This window comes from Chiloscyllium punctatum, chromosome 27 (assembly GCF_047496795.1).
Source record: "Chiloscyllium punctatum isolate Juve2018m chromosome 27, sChiPun1.3, whole genome shotgun sequence".
Classification (NCBI taxonomy): domain Eukaryota; kingdom Metazoa; phylum Chordata; class Chondrichthyes; order Orectolobiformes; family Hemiscylliidae; genus Chiloscyllium; species Chiloscyllium punctatum.
The window spans coordinates 23,839,143-23,863,654 of NC_092765.1; the positions used below are offsets into that span (position 1 = coordinate 23,839,143).

At 40.9% G+C, this 24,512-nt stretch overlaps 1 protein-coding gene across 1 annotated transcript in view; it reads left to right on the plus strand.

The window, feature by feature from the left end:
- The first annotated feature begins 3,879 nt into the window (after nt 1-3,879).
- The window catches only part of yars1 (tyrosyl-tRNA synthetase 1), a 39,485-nt gene continuing 18,852 nt past the window's right edge, over nt 3,880-24,512 (plus strand). Inside the window, exons 1-8 of the mRNA XM_072548338.1 lie at nt 3,880-3,984; nt 4,890-4,982; nt 9,205-9,351; nt 10,648-10,823; nt 10,904-11,033; nt 13,422-13,502; nt 16,778-16,870; nt 18,855-18,990. Coding sequence (XP_072404439.1) covers nt 4,926-4,982; nt 9,205-9,351; nt 10,648-10,823; nt 10,904-11,033; nt 13,422-13,502; nt 16,778-16,870; nt 18,855-18,990 — 820 coding nt within the window. The 5' untranslated portion in view covers nt 3,880-3,984; nt 4,890-4,925. The remainder of the gene's footprint in view (nt 3,985-4,889; nt 4,983-9,204; nt 9,352-10,647; nt 10,824-10,903; nt 11,034-13,421; nt 13,503-16,777; nt 16,871-18,854; nt 18,991-24,512) is intronic.

The window sequence follows — 24,512 nt, forward strand, 5'->3', positions numbered from 1 at the left end:
TGCAGGGTCACAAGGTGTAATATGAGACAAACTTCCCCCAGGGATTGGGTGATAAGGGTTTGAAGATGGAGGAGGCCCAGGACCTTCATGTCCTTGGCAGAGTAGGAGGGGGAGTTGAAGTGTCAGCCATGGGGCGGTGAGGTTGGTTGGTACGGGTATTCCAGAGATGTTCTCTGAAATGATCCTCAAGTAGGCGTCCTGTCTCCCTGCTGTAGAGGAGACCACATTGGGTGCATGTTATTGAGTCAAGAATCTAACTTTTTATACCAAAATGAAATACATAGCTGCAACAAACTACAAGGCAGTGGAGAGGATTGCTTGTCTGAATTTGGAAAACAGGCTCAAATAATAAATACACCCATTAAAGCATATTCACCTTGAAGGGGTGTTTGGATGGATGAGTGAACAAACAAACAAACAAAAAATTTTCTACAAGTGTCTTTTCTGTACTTAGAGAAAGTAGTGCCCGTGTTTTGTTATTGGAGGCCCTTCTAAACTTTAGGGTTAAGAACGCATTTCCCACTCTTTAAAAAAACAAGTTATTTTTAGGCAGGGCGCTGGTGCACACACCTTTAATCTGTCTCAGGCCAAAATGTTGTTTTTCAATTACTTTGCAATAAAGAGGGGTAGTGGAGAGGAAACTTTTTTTTTCATCAGCACATTGACAGAAAACATATGATTACAGACGGTAATTACATATGAACCAGGAACAGGAGTATGCCATTAAGACTCTTGAGCCTTCTCCACCAATAGGATTATAATCTCAATCCACATTCCAGCCTACACCCGATATACCCTTTCATTCGCTTGCTGAACAGGATTTTATCTCCAAAACAATCCAAAGAACTGTGAATGCTGGAAATAAAAAACAAAAACAGAAATTGCTGGAAAAACTCAGCTAGTCTGGCAGCATCTGTGGAAAGAAAGTAGAGATAACATTTCAGGTCCAGTGACCCTTCTTCAGAACAATAGTAATATAACTGACTGATAAATTTCATGTGTCACATCCCCCTAATATCCCTAACAAATTAACAATACAGAATTTCTCCAAATTCCAGCCTTTGATTACATCAAAGCTACATAAAGATCTCGGAGCCAGAGGTTTTTTTTCCCCAGTTTTAAGATTTGTCTTTGTCTAGTTTGGATATTTGCCCAAGCAATTTACAAGTGGAGCAAAATGGCCTTAAATAAGTATTGTTACTGGTCCCATTCACACTCTCAAAAGTTGTTCATACAGTCTACCTGATCCAAAACAGCATAAGGAAGAAGGATTGGCAAACTCAAACATTTTAATTTGAATCTAGGGATAATGTATGTATTTCCTAGCATAAAATATGAAAGAATGAAACCACATTTTTAGGTACATATGTAGTAATTGGGTTTGCAGTGTTGATGTGTTCCTGCAAATCTGTATGAATATTTAAGTTTTTTTAGCTTTGTACAAAGATAGAAATATTATTTTGCAGAACTCAATCCAATTACTACAGGATTTGACATATTTAGCCAAGGATTAGAGCTTGGATATGGCTGCACCTCAATGGTGGAATAGAAAATAGAGGAATTACATGGAGTGCAAGATTTCTACTTTTTCAAGACTATTCTACAAGATGTAGCATTAAAACAGGAGACACTTTTAAATCACCAAATAAGAGAGCATAGACAGCAGTTTATTTTTAGATTTGCTTTAAATGGTACAGATGGAATCTTACCTGTCTTTGTGTTACAAGGGAAATTATGACCTGTATCACTTATTACTGGAAATAATTGACTTAAACTCACATACTGTATTGAGATACAACCAAATGAAGCATGAAGAAGAAAAATGTTTGCAATATTAAACATTGCTTGTCTAATATCAAACATCTCTCTTGACTCTGTGACCTGATACTTCATACTTTTCTGAAACCAATAGGACACATTTCAGTTCCTGCTTTGCACATATCAATCATCTTGGCAGGTGCCTCAATTCCCTTTTGAACAGAGAGAGATGAGGAGAGGGGAATGAACAGGAGAGAGAGGAAGAAATACTTGCCTTCATTGTTCACTCCTTCCAATTTAGGAGTTAGGATGTCAAGTTGCAGTTGTATAGGACATTAGTGAGGCTGCTTTTCGACTACTGTGTACAGTTCTGGTTGCTCTGTCATATGAAGGATATTATTAAATTGGAGACGATTCAGAAAAGTTTTACTAGGATGTTGCCAGGAACGGAAGGTTTGAGTTGTAAAGATAGGGTGGAACATTTTTCACTGGAGAATAGGAGGCTGATGGGTGACCTTATAGAGCTTTGTATAATCATGAGGTCATGAATAGCAAATTAAAAATCACACAACACCAGGATATAGTCCAACAGGTTTAATTGGAAGCACTAGCTTTCGGAGAGTTGTTCCTTCATCAGGTGGATCAGGCCAGTTCAACACTGGCATCTCCAAATCATGAACAGCAAGGGTCTTTTCCCTAGGGATGTGTAGTTCAAAACTAGGGGGCATGTTTTCAAGATGAGAGGAGAAAGATTTAGAGAGGACATGAGGGACAACTTTTTTACACAGATGGTGGTTAGTGTGTGGAATGAACTGCCAGAGGAAGTGGTGGATGCAGGTACAGTTTAAAGGACATTTTGGAAAGTTGATGAATAGGAAAGGTTTGGAGGGATATGGGCCAAACACGGGCAAGTGGGACTAGTTTGGTTTGGGGGCATGGTCAGCATGGACTAGTTGGACCAAAGGGTCTGTTTCCCCACTGTAAGACTCTATGGCTCTATGTCGAATTGTGTGGTTCTGGAAAAGCACAGCAGGTCAGGCAGCATCTGAAGAACAGGAGAGTTGATGTTTTGGGCATAAGCCCTTCATTGGGAATGATAATGCCCGAACTGTCGACTCTACTGCTCCTCAGATGCTGCCTAACCTGCTGTGCTTTTCTAGTGCCACACGTTTTGACTCTGATCTCCAGCATCTGCAGTCTTCACTTTCTTCTATGACTCTATGATTGCTGTGAGATTATGCTCCTATCTGGGATTGACCTGACCTTCATTTCAGCTATTGGATCCGAAGTAGCCAGCCCTAATTTCCACTGAGTGAGAAGCATATAATTTCATTTCTATCTCACAGAAAAGCTTATATTTGACAAACCTTTTAAAGGAACATCATGCTTTGAGGCAAATAAATTGTCAATGTCTGATTTTATAATGAAGTATGCAATGGTTTTAACTCAAATAAATAAGTATATTTTGTTAATATATTTTGTAATATTTTCATTCCCTCATTCCATAAGAAAAATATTTGGATTCTAAGAATTGTGTAAAAATGAATACACCTCCTTCCATAAATACCTGTAGCGTCCAAATTGACAGGAAACTTTAACTTCTAAAAGTTAGTAAGCATTCAGAACTAAATACTTATAAACTCAAGATTCATTTAAGGAGTACAGATTTAGTTTTAAAATATTAAATATTTGGTTCAAACTCACAAAAGGGATTAGGTCCAGTACCAAAAACAGTTCATCAGGTTTGGGTAGAGTTAGCTATGAAATAACAATTGATATTTTATCTCTATGCCATCTAAAGCTATTACTTTACCTCTTCAAGCATACAGGTGGCACCTAGAAACTTGAAATTTATTTTTAAAAGTGTATTGTTCCTTATAATTTTGGTTTTGCACAGCATTTCTTTAATAGTTGCTTATTAACCAACTAACAAATTATTCCTGTAATTGCCTTTCACCATCTTGTCTAGGGTAATAAAAGCTGCATTTGCTAGTTATACTGTTGGCTCATCCCAACTTTATGATAAGGGTCACATATGTTGGCCATGATCCTTACCCCACATGGAGCAAAGACGGACAGATATGCGCATGCGCACGCTTGGATGCTCGATGATGCTGTTTCGGCCGTGCTGCCTGCGCCTGCGCAGGGCGTTGACTCGATCACAACCATTTGGAGGGTGATGCAACCGGCGTTTTATAAACGGACAGCGGCAGCGGGCGGCACATGGTGAGACCCGGCCCCGGGGACGGAGGAGAGGGATCCGGGCCCGGGGACAGGGGGACAGGGGGACAGGCGGACCCGGACCCGGACCCGGACCCGGACCCGGACCCGGGCCCGGACCCGGACCCGGACCCGGACCCGGACCCGGGGAGGACCATGGGGTTCAGGGACAGGACCAGGCCCTACACCAGGGAGTGCAGGGGGTCCAGCTCATGGGGACTGGGGGGGTGATGATGGCGGCTGGGCATGGGCAAGGGGAGGGGAGACGGTGACGATGGGGGGGGGGATGGGTGGTGGTGATAGGAGGAGGAGGTGATGATGATGATGATGATGATGATGGTTGGGGGGGGATGGGCAGGATGGTGGATGGAGCCAGTTATGATGATGATGATGATGATGATGTGCGGGGGCTGGTGGGGGGGGGGAGATGGTGATGGTGATGATTAGCATGGGGGGGTGGCGATGTTTGATGGGGGAGCTGGGAGGGGGAGACGGTCACGATGATGTTGGGTGGGGCTTGGCGGGGGAGACTAATAATGGGGGGTAACTGATGATAGGGGTGCTGGGCTTGGGAGACTGATGGTGATGCTGGGGGTTTGCTGGAAGGGATGATGATGGGGCCAGGGATGGAGAGTCTGGTGATGGGGGGGGGGGAGATTAATGGGTAATGGGCGGAATACGATGATGATGATGATGATGGAGGGATGGCTGTGGGAGGGGACAGGATAGACAGTGATGATGATGATCTGGAGTGGGAGAGAGGCGATGGTGTGGTGGGGAAGAGGAAGAGATGATGGGGATGTCGGGTTGGGAGTGAGGCAGTCACGAAGAAGGTGGGGCCTCTGATAGTGATAGACCGAATATGAGCTGATATTACTTTTCAAAACTGAATGGCATTTTTTTTCTTCCAGTTGATGCCCTGATACTAATTAGGAACACTTGGCATCATGGGCAACAATAGAAATTTTGAGGAAAAACTCAATCTTATCACCAGAAACTTGCAGGTACAATCTTCCTTTTATCAATAGTAAAGCTGCTTGAGTTCAGAAGATTCCTGACCAAGCAGTGAATGTGTGGAATAGCTTGCCTGGAGTACTGGTAATGAGAAAGTCTATAACCTTAAAATATGTCCTTAAACATTTAGACTAAAGTGTAATGTTGAATTATAGAACACAATTTGTTGCACACTAGAAAATAGACAGACAGGCAGGGAGGGTGTGTCCACGAAAAAAGAGGGAACACAAGTTATGCAGAAGATAAAAAAAATCTGTTCTCACCAAGCTCTGAGGCAATTATGAGCATTTGCCTTAACATCAGTGAATCTGTAAACAGGACACCGAGTGATAACATTCATGGTTGTTCCCTTGTGAAATTAATAACTGTTTGATTCTGACCTCGAAACAAAACTCGATACTATCATAACGGTCAGGTCCTATCAGTCATAATGGATTCTTATTACCCCTTGCAAGCTAAGCAGACACAGAAAGAAAAACAGGAATGAAGAAGGGCTTATGCCAGAAACGTCGATTCGCCTGTTCCTTTGATGCTGCCTGACCTGCTGCGCTTTTCCAGCAACACATTTTTAAGCTCTGATCTCCAGCATCTGCAGTCCTCACTTTCTCCCACAGAAAGAAAAACACTTTTTCTGTTACAAGTCCCTGACTTGAGAGTTCAAAAAGACACTCGAGAGAAAGACTATTTTAGTGCTGGGACTGCCGAAGCCAGTAGGAAATTAACTCTTTGTGTTTACTTGCAATGGATTGAATTTAATTGCATTTTGAGACCTTATGATGATTTTGAGTAGCCATTACTGGTTATGAAATGCAAACTCTGTAAAAAGGTAACATTGATGAAGCTTTAACTTACATGCTGTTTTGACTGCCACACTGTCAATTCTAACTAGTCAGATCTTATGTCTTATTTGAATTTGAATCACAACCCTGAAAAGAAAACGTGTTTAATTCGAGACTAATGAATCAGCTTAAATGCAACCTTACTGTAACATCTTAGCCACAGGTGCAGAATGATTCAGTGCTTAAGATAAAAAGCAGGAGTCTGCTCCAAGTTTAAAAGTTATTCTAAACCTAACATTGAAGAGATTCTGGCACAATGTGTCGGGAAGCCAGTTTATGGTCAGAAGTTTGCCCTCCTTGTGAAGAAGCAATTTGGTAAAATAATTGTATCTGACATGCGAGCTGTGCAAGGTTACCTTATGGCATCTCCCACTTAATTCAGACAGGTACTTCTCTGTGATTGGAACTTATCTCGCCATCAGACGCCTAACTCAGCTGGATTTGTTTTTTCCACCTGATGAATGGCTTAGGGCCTGTAGGAGTGATCAGTCAAGCGCACACAGACCTGTCAATTAACTTTTCTCCCTTACAAGTTATTGTCCTTCACTGTTATCTGTCCAATTAAGAACATGCAGTGTTTTTTTAAACTTTTTGTATAAAGGAAGTCTGTTTGTGACAGTACAGCAGAGTGGCCTGCTAGAGCTCTTGAATAGCTGATATCCTACGCTCCTGGGCTATTAGAACCTAGTTAGCCTGGCTAGGCGGTGTCAGTGTTGGGTTGTAACAGGGGAATGACTAAAATTAAACTACATACATCGACCCCATTCATTTTCCATAAAAGAAATAACCACTCCTCACCATTGTCCTTAATTGTCTTTGTTTTTTGTTCCCTGACCCGGATCACTTATTTCAAAGGGTCCAAAATGTTCCTTGCTTTTTCTGCTGAGTCAAGTTTATAAACAAACCCTCCATGATTAAAGCACAGTACTGCCGGGTACTTCAAAGAGTATTGCATAGTCAAGTCTCAATTTCTTCTTGACTTCATCAAAAGACTTGCACTTTTTGATTATGGCCCCAGAGAAATCTTGAAAGAATGTAATTTTTGACCCTGTATACACCAGGGCCTGTGAATTTCTTCCCAGCCTTCTGGAGGCTTCCGTTATCAGTTGCTTCTCTTTATAACCCTGGAGTCACGCTAGGACTGGGCAGGGCGCTTATCTGACCTGGACCTGTGCATCGCGATCCAGTGGGCCTGCTCCACACACACCCGGTCCCCGAATCGACCTCCGGCCCCCAAATCGATCTCCAGCCCCAGAAGCTGTGGGAGCCACCGTTCCAGGAAGTTAACCAGGCTCTCACCTTCCTCAAGCTCTGTGACCCCAACAACTCATAAGCTCTTCCTCTGACCTCTCTTCCCGAAGTCGTCAATCTGGTCCAATAGGGCGCAAACCTGGTCTTTCAGTGTTCAATCCGTCCCTCCGCGGTCCTCTGCTCAACGCGTCGATCCAATGCTTGGATCTCCTGCTCATGCCTTTTTAGAATAATAGAGATCAGTTCCAGCACCGAGTCACTTCTCTCCCGGAGTTTGGCAAACTCTGAGACTATATTCTGCTGGTCCAACAGGTTTAAAGGTGCCACCGCGGGAGTTGGCACCGTTATTGCGGGTGCCTACTGAACTAGGGGCGTACCCTGATTGCTGTGATCCTTTTGCCCCCTTTATTAGACTTCATCTTTTTCCCAGATCTTCAGGATCCGAATTTAAAAGGTCCTAGGTACTTTGTGTTATTTTAACAAACTTTTTTCTTACGAATGACTAGTGGTGGGGGTGGGGGGGCTAGTGAAAACCCACCTATTTGGGTTTGGTCCAGCGACCTGCACAGTAGTTCTATCAGATCGCCACCATCTTGGATTCCCCCCCGAGCAGATGTGATTAGATTCCATGCAATGTGGGAACAGGCCCTTCGGCCCAGCCAGTCCACACCGACCCTCCAAAGAGGAACCCACCCTGACCCATTTCACTCTGACTAATGCACCTAACACTATGGGCAATTTAGTATGGCCAGTTCACCTAACCTGCACATCTTTGGACTGTGGGAGGAAACCCATGCAGACATTGGGAGATTGTGCAAACTCCACACAGACAGCCACCCGAGGCTGGAATCGAACCTGGGACGCTGGTGGTATGAGGCAGCAGTGCTAACCACTGAGCCACCATGCCGCAAGTTTTTAAATCTTTTAAGCTTTACTATGTAACAATTTGATTACGAGTCAGAACCCTCTAAAACTTCTCACTAACGTTTCAGAGGGTTAGAGGTGCTGTTTGATTACCGATTGAACATTGCAATTTCCAGGGTTGTTCCAGACTTGGAGTCAGCTCCATAGGTATTTTTGTATGATTCAAACATGCCACACCAGTCCATTTCAACATTGGCATTTCTGGTTAATGCCTGAACTTCTCCAGCCTTGTAGGCTTGATAATTCCAATGATTCACTAATCCTTAAGTGGAGAAAAGTCTTCCTCAGTCCTAAATAGCTTATCCCTTATTCTGAGACTGCCTACTGGTTCATAGCATCATAGAATCCCACTGTGTGGAAGCAGGCAATTTTGCCCATCAAGTCCATATCGAATCCCACCCAGATTCCTTCACCCCTCCCACCCTGTCTCTGTAATCCTGCAAATCATGGTTACTTCACCTAACCTACACATCCCTGGTCGCTGTAGGCAATTTAGCACGACCAATCCACCTAACCTGCACATCTTTGGACTGAGAGGGGAAACTGGAGCACCCTAGAGGACACCCAGGCAGGCCCAGGGAGAATGTGCAAATTCCATACAGACAGTTGCCCAAGCGTGGAATCAAACCTAGGTTCCTGGCTCTGGAGCCACCATGCTGCCCACTGGATCTTGATTCACCAGCCAGAGGAAATATCCTATCCGCATCTACCTTGTCTAACCCTTGAAGAATGTTGTAAGTTTCAAAAAGATCACCTTTCATTCATCTAAACATTAGAGATTTCAGACTCCATAATTATTCAGAGGTGCTTCCTGTTTTTAACTTCAAGGGCAGTATGAGTAGAGAAGAGAATACGTGGCATTGTTTCCCATTATCTTCCTTCTGTGCTTAAAGGAAGTACTAATCATTTTCTTGAAATGTCCTCTGATTGAAGGAACTATTGTTCTCAAAGCCAACGCAATCAAAAATCGGTTCCTCCATTAGATATGACTGATAGCCTACCATGTGGGATCCTGACTTGGGTCTCGAGCAATTTGCAGAGTGTCAGGAAACAAAAACGTACTGCAATCTCAAATTTCCCTCATGTCCTAAGATACCATTTACACCAGGAAACAAAAACTAATTTTGTTTTTTAAAGTTTTGCTAAGTCTACATGGACATGAACAAAAACAAACAAACTTTTCTTTATCTTTTCGCAGGAGATCCTTGGTGAGGATAAGCTGCGTTCAATTCTGGAGGAACGGGACTTGCGTGTCTACTGGGGGACAGCTACCACTGGGAAACCTCATGTAGCATACTTTGTGCCAATGTCTAAGATTGCTGACTTCCTAAAAGCTGGATGTGAGGTAGAGATTGATTTTTCACAGATTTGGTGACTTAACAGCAAGACACAACTGAAAGTCATCTCATTAATTTAGCTCTTAGGTTAGTCTGAGCCACAAAAGGACTTGTAGCAGGATGGTTACGAAGGCATTTAACGCACTTACCTTTATTAAACTGGAGAGAATGCAGAAAATATTTAACAGGATGTTGCTGGGAATGGCGGGTTTAAGTTATAAACAAAGACTGGAAAGGCTGGGACTTTATTCAATGGGGAATAGGAGGTTGAGGGATGACCTTATTGATGTTTATAAAATCATGAGGGGCATAGATAAGAGGAAAGCAAGGGTATTTTCCCTAGGCTGGAGGAGTTCAAAACCAGGGGCATATTTTAAAGGTGAAAGGAAAAAGCTTTAAAAAAGCTTGTGAGGGGTAATGTTTTTATACAGTTGGTTTGTGTGTGGGGAATGAACTACCAATGAAAGTGGTGGATGCAGGTACAGTTAGAGCTTTTAAAAGACATTTGGTTAAGTTTGTAAATAGGAAAGTTTTGGAGGGATGTTGAACTAATTTAATTTGAGAACATGGTCGACGTGGACTGGTTGGACTGAAGGGCCTGTTTTCATGCTGTTTCTCTGACTTTAGTCAATTTGGAGGCATACATATTAGGTTGCAACTAAAAGGCTAATCCCATTGCCGAGAGAACTCCACCTAACGCTTCACTAAGAGGCCTACCATAGGCTTCACCACTAGCATCCTTTGTCAGCAGAATCTCTCAGCCAGTTAGAGGCCAAGAGCTTTTCTCTCTCTTTCTCTATTTCATCTCCCCATTCCAAACAAATAACTGTCAGGAAAATTGCCACATGCCCAGAAAGTAGGTATTTTGGAGGTAGTATTTAATTGACCATTTTACAGCTCTAATTGGTGTTAAATTGGGAATGCCCCCAATGGATCTCCTCGTCCAGAGCTTAGTTAGTGAGGTGGTGAAAAGCGTGGCAAGTATCTGACCAAGTTATTTACCCTTCACACCATCTCCAGGAAGGGGAACATTCTACCCTTTGGGTTTAGCTTCCAAAGGTTTAAGTGAAGGAAATTTCTGCTTATGTGGCACTGTACTTGTGATAAATATCCTGACAACATGGGGGCAGGGAAGAAGTTGAGAGTGGTAGAAGAACAATTTATTTAACTTTCTATATTTATTGTATTTCTGTTTCTGTATTTTATAAGGAAGCTATATCTAGAATTCCCAGGTGTAATGGAAATTGTTATCAGTCATTGATCAAACAATGAATACTTTTAATATCATGTCCATTGCACTCCAGGTAACTATTCTGTTTGCTGATTTGCATGCCTATTTGGACAACATGAAAGCTCCCTGGGAATTGCTGGAACTGAGGACGCAGTATTATGAACATGTCATAAAAGCAATGCTTGAAAGTATAGGTGTGCCAATAGAAAAACTCAGATTTGTAAAGGGAACTAATTATCAGTTAAGCAGGTAAGAGTTTAACACTAACTCTCTGATCATGTAACCTGAATACATGTAGGATGGGAATTCATCAATTTGTGTGTTTACAGGGAATACACTTTGGATGTTTACAAGTTATCATCTGTGGTGACTCAGCATGATGCCAAAAAGGCTGGTGCTGAGGTAGTTAAACAAGTGGACCATCCACTCCTCAGTGGTCTCCTGTATCCTGGATTACAGGTCAGCGTGGGAAATGTCATCTGTATTACCGATCCATTATCAATTTATTGACTAGGATTTTAAGTTATTAAGTATGAGGACTGAGTAATAGACAAATGTTCAAATGATAGTCATAAACAATTTGAGTTTTACTTTAGTAGAATTTTGTGTTTTATTATCCTCAATTTGTTTGTATTGTAAATTTCCAATTCCCCATTTTATGTTTAAAAATGTATTGTTGGTGTCTAAATTCTAAAATGCTACTTTTACGTAAGGAAGTGTTTAATAGTACTTCTAATAATGTGATGAATTTAATGAGCAAGGATAGTTTTTGCCCGAAATGTCGATTTTGCTGCTCCTCGGATGCTGCCTGAACTGCTGTGCTCTTCCAGCACCACTAATCCAAAATTAATGAACAAGGAGCTGATTTCATGTATCTGTTCTTTATGTACAGCAAGTCCTTACATTAAAATGTCTTGCTTAATTTTTTTTTAGCCAGTTCCCTAGTTTGAATCCCTCTGGCATTGCTTCCCCCTACCCTGTCTTGCCTCCAAGCATGGAACCTCAACCTTGCTCCTCTACCCTTAGTTTAGGCTAATCCTTTTGCCATTTAAATTGTTTCTTTTTCCTGACTTGTGAACTCACACTGACTTAATATGAAAACAATGTTTGAGATCTAAGCAGGTGATGGCAGCAACTATGGTGAGAGATGTTAACATTTTGCATACATTGAATGCGATACGAAAGAGTCATAAAGTATTCTTGCTTTCCACAGAAGCTGCCAGACTTGCTCGGTTTCTCCAGCACTTTTATACTTAGTGAATGGCTCCATCTTGTGGCCGATGTTGGCTTGTGCAGAAATCTTGCGACTTACTCCATAGATTAACTTCTGTCACTAGGTGAAGCCTAGTTAAGTTAAAAGCAGGTGCATATTTTTGACAATACTATATCATACGAGTGTACAGGTAGTTCTTGGATAACACGTGTTTCGGCAGTGTGATTTGGCTATAACGTCGCTGAAGAATTAGGAAATGGTATTTTCAAGAATGCCTAGTTCCATTGGCAATAACACGATTCCATTGGTGATCAGTTAGCATGCTTCGGTCTGTGCATGCATTGATGTCCGCGCCAGTCTGCACATGTGCCCGTGTCTGCACTGTCCTGCGCATGCTCAATGTAGTTGCCGATCTTTGTACCATTCTGCGATTGCACAATGTCAGCTGCCAGCAGAGCAGCTTTCTGAGAGATGTACTGGACAGAGAGCAGGTTTTTTACATTTTTTAAACTACCTGTGTTAAATTCACTTTTGTTAATAATTATGATTTCAACCTTTATTCAAGCTGTGCTATACTTTGCATTAGACTTTTGGATGATTTTTGAGCGATTGTGAGTGATATTTTTTGGTGGTCTGCCCCTAATCCCACTTTTCTGTTTGGCCCCATTATTTCTATTTAGCAATTTACTGTCAAGCGAAGTTTCGTTGGAATGCAACTATGGCATTATGGGAGAACTACCTGTACTCTATTTAGTCATGTTTTATTTCAAGCTATTGCATCTTGGAGAGCAGAGTGTTGTGCATGTATGGTGCAGTATTTCAATTTGTACTTTTTTTTTCTGGCAAAAAAACATCCAAAGGTGTTTCTCTCTGATTGTAACATTGATGCCAGTGGGAGTTTGTGATTCAATTAAAGTTTTTAGATTAGATTCCCTACAGCATTCTTGAAAATACCATTTCTTAATTTTTCCGCGACGTTATAGCCAAATCACACTGCCGAAACACGTGTTATCCCAGAACTACCTGTACACTCGTATGATATAGTATTGTCAAAAATATGCACCTGCTTTTAACTTAACTAGGCTTCACCTAGTGACAGAAGTTAATCTATGGAGTAAGTCGCAAGATTTCTGCACAAGCCAACATCGGCCACAAGATGGAGCCATTCACTAAGTATCCCTTCAGCCCAACAAGTCCACACCGACCCTCTGAAGAGTAACCCATCCAGACCCATTTTCCCTCTGATTAATGCACCTAACACTATGGGCAATTTAGCATGGCCAATTCACCTGACCTGCACATCTTTAGACTGTAGGAGGAAACCGGAGCACCCTGAAAAAACCCACACAGACATAGGGAAAATGTGCAAACTCCACACAGACAATCCCCCGAGGGTGAAATTGAACCCAGGTCCCTGGCGCAGTGAGGCAACAGTGCTAACCACTGAGCCACCGTGCCGCCCCGAGTTGTTTCACTTGAAGTCACAATTTTCAGGAATGTAACTAGAACTTTTGGTAAGTGAGGACTTGTTGTACTGTAAGGTGTAATTGTAATACAGACACAATTTAACCAAAGTTTTTAAAATTTATTTGCAGAGGGTTAGGGTTTGTTTTTTAAATCTACTTTTTTTCTAGGCCTTGGATGAAGAATACTTGAAGGTCGATGCGCAGTTTGGTGGGATTGATCAGAGGAAAATATTCACATTTGCAGAAAAGGTAAAGTTTGTACCTTCTCAAATTGACTATACATGAGCTGGTCAAAATGGCCAAAGCAATTAATTTAAATATTAAGCCAGAACCTAACTGTATTTTAAAAATATCATCTTACTATCTCCAAAATAAAAGTTGCATGGGGCTTCACATCCAGGGTATTGCTTCATGTTGTGTTTGAGGCTGAAAGCAAATTCTTAAAAGCCTAATTTTTTTTTGGGCAGGGCACTGTGTTTCTGAATGGAAGATGAGACATGTTGAAGAAATGTGTATTTCTAGTTTAAGAAATTTAATGTGTGTTTTCTTGGGCTGTAAGTCTTTTAAGTTCAGACACTGCATTTAATTTTAAAATGGCATACTTAAGTGCTGTCTGCCAGGACATTTTTGCATAGTTTTCCCCTTCCAAAATATGCCTTTTCAGAAGTGTTTATTGTCCTTTTTAATATTCTTCCAATTTGCATTCATTTTGATAATGTATAAATTCCAGTGTGCAGTAATCAGATCAAGGATACTTTCGCAGTTGAAGCAAAGAATCATGTAAGCATAAATTTGAAATGATCATAATTTAGTCTGCTATGAAACCAGTTCGCTGATTAGAGTGTGTTGTGATTGAGATGACGTCGTCTCACATCAGGTGCAGTTTACAGGTACAGATGTAATTGCGTGTGACTTTAATCTGAATTTGCCCAAACCATATGCAATCAGTAACAATGCTGTAGAGGGTAAATTCCTTGAGTGTGCGCAAAATGGTTTCTGGATCAATATGTTGTGGAACCAACTAGCAGACAGGTTATCCTAGACTAGGTATTGTATGATAATGAAAGAATAACTGGCACTATAGCTGTGTGAGACCCCATGGGGAAAAGTAACCATAATATGATTGAATTCTTGATGATAGAGAGTGGTATAATCAAGTCTGAAATTAGTGTCCTGAATCAAAATAAAGCAAACTTCAACATTGTGATGTGTGAGCTGGCTGTGATAAATTGGGGAACATTCTCTCAAAGGAATACCAGTGATAGACAATGGCAGACAAGGAGAAACCACATGAATTCCTTATTCCTGTCTGGCACAGAAAAAAGACGGAAAAGGTGGACTGACCATGGCTAACCGGGAAATTTAGGAATAGTAGTAGATTCATGAAAAGGAAATACAAATTGTCCAAAAAGAGTAACACACCTGAGAATTGGGAGCAGTTTAAATTTCAGCCAAAGAGAACAAAGGGATTGATTCAGAGGTAAAGAATAGTGTATAAGTTAGCAAACAAACTGATTGTAAATGTTTCTATAGAAATGTGAAGAGAAAAAAATTAGTGAAGACAAATGTAGGTTTCTTACAAGCAGAAATGGGAAGTTAATGGGAAGCAGAGATGACAGACTAATTAAATGTATATTTCCGTTCTGCTTTCACAAAGGAGCGCACAAGTAACGTGCCAAAAATGTTGGAACACAGTCTAGGAAGAGGGAGGAACTGAAGGATATCAGTATTGGTAAAAAAATGTTGTTTGGCAAATAGTTGGGATTAAAGGCCAATAAATAACCAAGGTCCCATAATCCTCATCTCCGAGTACTTAAGGAAGTAGCTCAAGATCTAGTGGATATATTGGGGGTTATCTTTCAAAATTCTATACATTTTGGAACTGTTTGTATACATTAGAGGATAACTAATGTAACCCCACTATTTAAAAAAGGAGGCAGAGAGAAACCAGGGAATTATCAACTGGCTAACCTGATATTGGTAATGGGGAAAATGATCGCGTCTGTTATAAAAGATTTGGGGTAATGTGGTATATGGATAGGGAACTGGTGGGTAAACAGGCAACAATAGTAGGAATGAACAGATCATTTTCTGAGTGGCAGCCAGTGTTCAGTGCTAGAACCCAATCTATTCACAATATATATTGATGATATAGATGGGAGAAATAAATACAATATCTTCAAGTTGCAGATGACACACAGCTGGGTGGGAATGTGATCTGTGGGAAGGAGGCAGAGATGCTTCAGTGTGATTTGGACAAATTGACTTAATGGGAAAATGTATGTCAGATGAAATATAATGTGGCTAAATGTAAGATTATCCACTTTGGTAGCAAAAGCAGGAAGGCAGGTTATTATCTGAATGGCAATAGATTGAGAAAGGGGTACGTGTAATGAGATTTAGATGTCATTGTATATGAGTTGCTGAAAGTAAGTGTGAGCTGTACCAGGGTGGTGGGTGGGTCAAGAAGGCAATGGTACTTTGGCCTTCATCGCAAGATGATTCTGGTACAGGATGTCTTGCTGCAATCATACAAACCATTAACAAAGCCACACCTGGAATATTGTATGCTGTTTTGGACTCCTTATCTGGGAAAAAGTGTACTGGCCAGGGACAGAGTGCAACAAAGGTTCACCAGTCTGATTCTTGGGGTAGCAGGATTGATGTATGAACAGAGATTGGTTAAGAGTATATTCACTGGAGTTTAGAAGAATGAGGGAGCATCTGATAGAAACCTACGAAATGTTAACAGGACTAGACAGGGTAAACACAGGAAGGATGTTCCTGATCTCGGGTAGTCCAGAACCAGGGGTCATGGTATAAGAATACAAGGTAGGCAAGGAAGAATAGTTGAAGAATAGAAGGAAGGTACATTTTAGAACTGAGGTGAGGAGAAATTTCTTTATCCAGAGAGTGGAATTTTTCTGTCACGGAAAGTAGTTGAGGCAAAAACATTTTAGTGTTTTCCATGAAGGAGAAAGATATAGTTCTTGGGGCTAAAGGGATCAAAGAATATGGATTGAAAGCGAGAGCGAGAGCAGTTGGATGATCAGACTGAATGGTAAAACAAGCTCCAAAGGCTAAGTGACCTGTTCCTTTCCTATGTTTGTGTCTTCAATTCTGTATACTTCCAAAAAGCTTTAATGCGGATCTTTACAGCAATAAACTTTATTTACTTTTTTTTAAAGAGTAGCTGAATTAATCACCTTACGCTGTAGGACATGGTTAAAGCAGAGTAGCTGTTGCTAGCTAACGTAATGATCATTGCTGTTCAAAAGTAATCCATTGGGTGAAGCACTGCATGAAACATTTTGACGATAAAACAATATCTAATCAAAAATGGGCATGCAGTGTTAGCATAACAAATGCCTTTGAAGTCTTTCTTAAAACAAATATTTTCCTAGCTCTTGTTTGTTTTTCAACTGTTCACCTTCTGAATTAGCTGTTCTTCATACCACTAAAATTTAAAATCTTGAACTACAATGCATATGTATGTAATATTGATGATTTTTGAATTTATTCAGTGTCTTCCAGCTCTTGGGTATGCCAAGCGTATTCACTTAATGAACCCTATGGTGCCAGGTCTGACTGGAGGGAAAATGAGCTCTTCTGAAGAGGTATTACTTAGTAATAAATTTCATTTCATGTGTAATAAATGGTTTTAAGGATATTGTGGTCTGAAAGTGAGTACTACGTGGTGCAATAGAATGTATTTTTCATTTATAAGAATGCAATTGCAGTACACTTCCATCAGCAAGTAGAACACAGCCTGGCAGCAAGAAATGTGAATGAGGTTTGTGGTTCAAGTCCTGTGGAGAGTTGAAATGTTGGAGGGGTAGAGCTGGTGTCATCAGCATATATGTGAAAAAACTCTCAGGTTGTAAGTTTGCTCGCTGAGCTAGTAGATTTGTTCTCGGACATTCCATCACCATACTAGTTAACATCCTCAGTGAGCCTCCGATGAAGCGCTGGTGTTCTGTCTCATTGCTATTTATCTGAGTTGGTCTATTGTGGTGGGTGATATCACCTCCGGTTCTGTTTCTGAGAGGTTGGTAACTGAGGTCCAAATCAAATGTGTGTGTTAATGGAATTCTGGTTTGAATGCCAGGCCTCTAGGAATTTCCGTGCATCTATCTTTAGCCTGTCCCAGGATGGATGTATCATCCTATTCGAACTGGTGTCCCTCTTCATCTGTGTATATGGATATTGGTGATAGTTGGTCATGTCTTTTAGTGGCTAGTTGGTGCTCATGTATCCTTAGTGGCTAGTTTCCTGTCCACCTGTCCAATGTAATTTTTGATGCAGTCCTTACTCGGTATTTTGTATATGATGTGTGTTCTGTTGGTTGTTAATACGGGGTCCTTTAAATTCATCAGGAGCTGTTTCAGTGTGTGGTGGTAGGTTTGTGGGCTCCCACCCATGAACCTATGGGGCAGCATTTCATGCAGAGGGTGGTGCGTGAATGGAATGAGCTGCTGGAGGAAGTGGTGGTGGCAGGTGCAATTACAATATTTAAAAGGCACCTGAATGGGTATGCGACTAGGAAGTGTAGAGGAATATGGGCCAAGTGCTGGCAAATGGGACTAGATTAGGTTCGAATACCTGGTCAACATGGACGAGTTGGACTGCAGGGTCTGTTTCTGTGATGTACATCTCTGACTCTATGACTGGTGTAGTATTGGAGAAGGATTGGGTCACCAACTTTGACGAAGACTGTGTGACGAAGACTTTAGAAGGGCACCATTTAAGGCTTCAATAATAACCATTTCTAAAACTTGGTTGGAGGGATTCAAATATGGAGTTCTGAGCAAAATAACATATTTGGGAGGCATAAACACTTTTAAGGACTTCACAAAGGAAAAGGAGGTTGGAAATGAGTTTGATTAGTTTTGAGGGGTAGTTTGCAAACAGGAGTTGATATTTTGCAGAGGGGGTGATGGCAGCAGATATAAAAGAGCAAGGACCAATTGATGACTCATTTGGGGTGCTTTCTTGGATAGGGGCATGTTGTACATGTCAGTCAGGTTTTGTAAATCACTTTTCATTTCCACACAGTTGAAAATGTATATTTTTCATTGAATAGCTAACCTTGTTCTGTGATTTGGTATGTGTGAGGAAAGTTGAGACTTTGTTGAAAAACAAAACCAAGTGTGTTAATAAACAAAATGTTTCTGTTCTTCACTTAAAATATTGGAAATCTTGGAGAAGAGAAGAAACACAAATATTTTAAAGTACCTGTTTCATTTTATCAGAGATCAGGTTGTAAGGCTTGTATTAAAATCATTCAGTATTGCATTTACTAAACTGATGTGGATAATTACTCTGTAGGTAACAATTTCATATGATAGTTGACTGTTGAAAGGTGGCAGCTTCATAGCAGATATTGCCCTGTTAATAGGAACAGATGATTAAAGTGCTTTGAGAGTCATTGCTACTACTAAACTAAAAGTTGTAATGTTTTTAAAGAATCAATAGTACTCCTCGGTGTGAAGTTGAGAGATGGAACCCTGGCAAGAGAATACTGAATACAAATGTTCAAATATGTAAATAGTTTTCTTCAGGTAATCTCTTTTGGTTGTTCACATTAATTATTGCTTTCAGGAATCCAAAATTGACTTGCTGGACAAAAAGGAAGACATTAAAAAGAAGCTGAAACGGGCATTCTGTGAACCTGGAAATGTGGAGAACAATGGTGTTTTATCCTTTGTGAAACATGTCTTGTTTCCTTTACATGGAGGTGAGAATAAAGAACACAATTTGTTTCTTAAAAATTCACAATTTTTAATTTTGGAAAAAATTACAATGTTTGGTTAGTTTCCATCTTTTGAAACACTTCTATCATAAACGTGCATAAAACTGATTTATCAAAACTTGAAGTATTGTTAGGATCTCTGTAGAGATTGATGTATTTCTGAAAATTCCAACTTGGGCTGTCTGCTACTATCAGTATACTCTTTCATATTGCAGCATGTACTACAAGATTTGCCTGATCAGCAGTGTATAGGTAATGCTGTAAATATTGGCTCATTTTGCAAGATACAGAAATGGAGCAAATGGAAGCTATTATTTAAGACAGTGACTGTCCTGATCAGATATTGTTTGCTTTGTAATGTGTAAACTTGCAAATGTGCCAAAGACTGTCACTTTCAGACCTGAAGCATTCCTGATTTACCTCCTACCCTGGAAAAGCAGAGTATTTCTCAAATTTGAATGCAAGATAAGCAAGCTTTTTCACATTGCTGTTATTCTATGTGCGAAGCATATTTCAATAGCAGTCTAAAAAGACATTCTAACTATACAAGTGAGGAACATAGTGTTTTAATTTCAGTGCCAGTGTGATGCCAGGTACTTAGACCACTATCCGCAGTGAGTTGATCAAATTAGCATGTTCTTTCATTGCTTTCTAATAAGCTCATTACAGACTGTACTCAACCAAGGCTACAGATTCAAAAACACAAAGCGAGATATCCGTTTGATGTGATTCCTCAATGTGCAGTACTTACTGAACTATTCCGCATGTGTGAATAGAACATTTATATTAATTTATGATAATCAGTCATTTACTTTGATTTAGAAGCAGCAGACCTTCGTACATGGGGACTTAGTTTAGGAATATTTTCAAGCCTTACACCTCTTTTATTGACGTTGGAGCTTGGCATGGCAATGCCTCAGAATTGACTTGATAATCCCGTAACACAAATTGTTGTGATTGTTTGGAATTTGGCACTATTCATTTTGTTTTGCTGAGTGAAAGCTGAGAAGCTTAAGCAGCATATCTCTTTTCAACAACCTAAAAGTTATTTGTGTGGGAATATACCAGAAGCCCCCGGCTATGGCGGAGGCCAGTTAGTCACTCATGGACAAAAACAGAAATCGCTGGTGAAACTCAGCAGATCGGGCAGCATATGTGAAGAGAAAGCAGAGTTAATGTTTTGAATCCAATGACTCTTCATCAGAATGGATAGTAAGTAGTGAAAAATGTTATACAGTAATTCCTGTCTATCTGCAAAATCACGAATTGCAAATTTGCCCCAAAAAATAAATAACAGCAGGAGTCACTATTTGTGTATCCATTTTTAACCTATTTTTAATGAGCTCTGCACATGCAAAGTTCATCATTTGTGGGATTTATCAGGAACAGAACCCTTGTCGATATGATTGAAGCAATGTTGTCCTGTCTGCTGAAGATAGGAGCTTCTGGGGGTACTTCAGGAGGGACAGTAGAAATACATCCCAGGGAAGAAGAAACATTAAGGGGAGGGCAAGGCATCCATGGCTGACAAGGGAAATCAGAAAAAGCACAAAAGACAAAGAAGACATTGTGGTGAAGATTAGTAGGAAGCTTTAAAAAACTAGCAGAAGATAATTAAAAGCAATAGGGGGGAGAAGGTGAAATATAAGGATAAGCTAGCTTGTATAAAAGAAAATTGTAAGAGTTTATTTAAGATAACAGAAGATAAGACATGGCAAGTGTGAACAATGTGGAGAGTGTGGTGCTGGAAAAGAACAGCAGGTCAGGCAGCATTAGAGGAGCAAGAGAATCACTGTTTTGGGCAAAAGCCCTTCATCATTGATGCTCCTCGAATGCTGCTTGACCTGCTGTGCTTTTCCAGCACCACACTCTTGACTCTGATCTCCAACATCTGTAGTCCTTACTGTCGCCTCAGTGTGGACATTGGACCACTGGAAAACAAGACTGGAGAGTTAGAAGTGGGAAACAAAGAAGTGGCAGTGAACTGATTAGGTACTTTGCATCAATTCATACAGTTGAAGACACTGGTAGTATACCAGAACATCAAAAGAGTCGGGTGGCAGAGATGAGTGTAGTGGCTATCACTAAGGAGAAGTTGATAGGGAAGTTGAAAGATCTGAAGATAGATAAATCATCTGGACCAGATGGACTATATCCCAGAGTTCTGAAGGAGATAGCTGAGGAGATTGTAGAGACGTTAGTGGTTATCTTTCAGGAATCACTGGAGTCAGGAAAATGGCTAACATAACAAGTTTAAGAAGGAAGGAAGGCAGAGAACTGAAAGGTATAGGCCAGATTGTCTGATCTTGATTGCTGGTAAAAATTTATGGATGTGATTACAGAGTATTTGGAAGTGCACAGTAGAATAGGGCTGAGTCAACATTGCTTCATCAAATGGAGGATATCCCTGACAGACCTGTTTGAATTCTTTGAGAAGTTATCGAGCAAGATCTATTCGGATTTCCAGAAGGCCTTTGACAAGGTGCCACACAAGAGGCTGCTAAATAAGATCAGATCCCATCGTGTTGGGGACAAGTTACTGGCCTGGATAGAGGATTGGATGACCTGACAGGAACAGAGAATAGGATAAAGGGATCTTTCTCAGGGTGGCAACCAGTTAAAAATGGAGTTTCTGTCCAGGACATCGGTGAGGCTACTTACGGAATGTAGAACAACCTCAATTAGCCGGATAATGGATAGCATTTTTACGGGACCTTGAGATCTTGTTCGGATAATCCGAAATTCAGATAATTGATGTTCGGATGATCGAGGCTGTTTGTATTGCATTCAGTTCTGGTCTCCCTGCTATAGGAAAGGTGTTGCAAAACTTGAAAGGGTTCAGAAAAGATTTACAAGGATGTTGCTGGGACTGGAGAGTTTGAACAATAGAGAGAAGATGAAAAGACTGGGGGTATTTTCCCTGGAGTGTCGGAGGCTGAGGGTTGACTTTATAGAGCTTTATAAAATCATGAGGGGCATAAATAGGATGAATAGCCAAAGTCTTTTCCTCAGGGTAGGGGAGTCCCAAACCAGAGGGCATAGGTTTAAGGTGTAAGGGGAAACATTTAAAAGGGACGTAGGAGGCAATTTCTTCACGCAGAGGGTGGTGCATGGATGGAAGGAACCAAAGAGGTGGTGGAGTCTAGTGCAATATTAATATTTAAAAGGCATCTAGATCAATATATACATAAGTAGAATTTATAGGTATTTGGACCAAATGCTGGCAAATGGGACTAGATTAATGGAGAATATCTGGTCAGCATGGTTGATTTGGACCGAAGGGTCTGTTTCTATGCTCTGTAACTCTGACTGTATGAGGTCTGTGTTGGGACCCCATCTATACATATTGTACACTTAATGATGTGAACAAAGGAAACAAGGGCAGTATTGCTAAATTTACAGATAACGCAAAGATAGATGGAGGGACAGGCAGTCTTGAGGAAGTGGGAGGCTGCAGAAGGATATGAACTGGCTAAATGTGGGCAAAGAAGTGGCAGATGAGAATACAATGAGGGAAAATATGAAATTTTGAACTTTGGAAAGAAGAATAAAGGTGTAGACTATTTTCTAAATCATGAAAGATTTCAGAAATCTGAAGTACAAAGAGACTTCAGAATCCTAGTTTAGGATTTCTCATAAGGTTAACATGCAGGTACAATTGGCAGTTAGGAAAGCAAATGCATGGTTAAGTGCTAATTTTAAGTGGACTACAATACAAGAACAGAAATGTACTGCTGGGGCAGTATAAGGCTCCGGTTAGATCACATTTGGAATATTGTGAGCAGTTTTGGGCCCCATATCTCAGGAAGGATGTGCTGGCATTGGAGGGGGATCCAGAGAAGCAATACAGGAATGATCCCAAGTGTGTAGGGCTTACCATATAAGGAGTGGTTGAGGTGTCTGGGTCTGTACTCAATGGTGTTTAGAAGGATGAGGGGGATCTGGTTAAAACTTAGAATATTGAGAGGCCACGATAGAGTGGATGTGGAGAAGATGTTTCACTTAGTGAGCTTTGAGAAGATTCGTAGCTCCGGTTGAGGTTCTGGATGTAGGTTTGCTCACTGAGCTGGAAGGTTCATTTTCAGATGTTTCGTCACCATACTAGGTAACATTTTCAGTGAGCTTCTGGACAAAGCACTGCTGATGTTTCCTGCTTTCTATTTGTATGTTTGGGTTGGTGGTGCCATTTCCTGTTTGTTTTCTCAGGGGTTGGTAAATGGGGTCCAAATCAATGTGTTTGTTGATAGTTCTGGTTGGAATGCCATGCTTCTAGGAATTCTCATGTGTGTCTCTGTTTGGCTTGGCCAAGTACATAGATGTTTCACTAGTAGGAAAGATTAGGACCCAACAGCACAGCCTCAGAGTGAAGGGACCACCTTTTAGAACTGAGATGAGAAATTTCTTCAGTCAGAGAGTAGTTAATCTATGGAACTCATTGCTGCAAAAGGTTGTGGAGGCCAAGCATTGAGTGTACATAGTTTCTTGATTGGTAAGGGGCTAAGGGATTACGGGGAGAAGGCTGGAGAAAGGGGTTGAGAAGCAAATCAGCCATTATCGAATGGGGGATCGAACTCGAAAGGCAGAATGGTTGAGGGGGAAAGTGGTTGGACCGGTAGAGACAGAGCATAGAGAAAGAGAGAAAAGACCAACAAGGGTATTATTGATAGTGCAGGACAGAAAAGAAACTGAGTCAGTGAAAATGACAGCTGAGAGTAAAGTAGAATGGATAGATTGTCATGACAGGACTGGGTCTGGGGTGGGTAAAAACATGGCAGGATGGAATCAGGCTCCGGCATTCTTGACCTTGATGTTGAGTCCTCGAGACTTTGGAATCGGGAAACCTCAGCGCAAGCTCAAAGAACAGCATCTCATTTTCAGCTTAGGAACCCTGCAGCCTCTAGGACTCCACATTGAGCTCAATAACTTTTGAGCCTTGTTCTGTCCTTTCGCTCTTTTTAACCACCCCCACTCACTGTCCTGTTGTGACATAGGTTGCTTTTAGCACAACTAACCCATTCTCACCTACCCTCAGGCATGTTATCACATTACATGGATTGCAGTTAGCACAGTTTAACCATTCTCTCCTATTCTCAGCTGTCATTATCATTTATTCAGCATCTCTTCTGTTTGGCCTGTCAGTAAGCCCTTTGTTTGCCTTCTCCTTTCATATCCATCTCCGTCTATCTGCTCACTTCTCCCATCTCGAACCTTGTCTTCAGCATAACTGTCACTTTTTCCAAACTGCTGTTGGTTCTGGTGAAATCATTGGACTTGAAACATTAACTCTGTTTTGTTTCCGATCTTCAATATCTTCAGTTTTTTTTGCATATCTGGCAAGTGGAATCTAATGTGGGAAAATGTGAAATTTTTTGTTTTGTCAAGCAGACTAAAAATTAAGCATATCATCTAAATGGTGAGAGATTGCTGAATACTGAAATGCAGTGTCCTAGTGCATGAGTTGGAAAAAAGTTAGCATAAAGGTATAGCAAATAATTAGGAAATCTAAC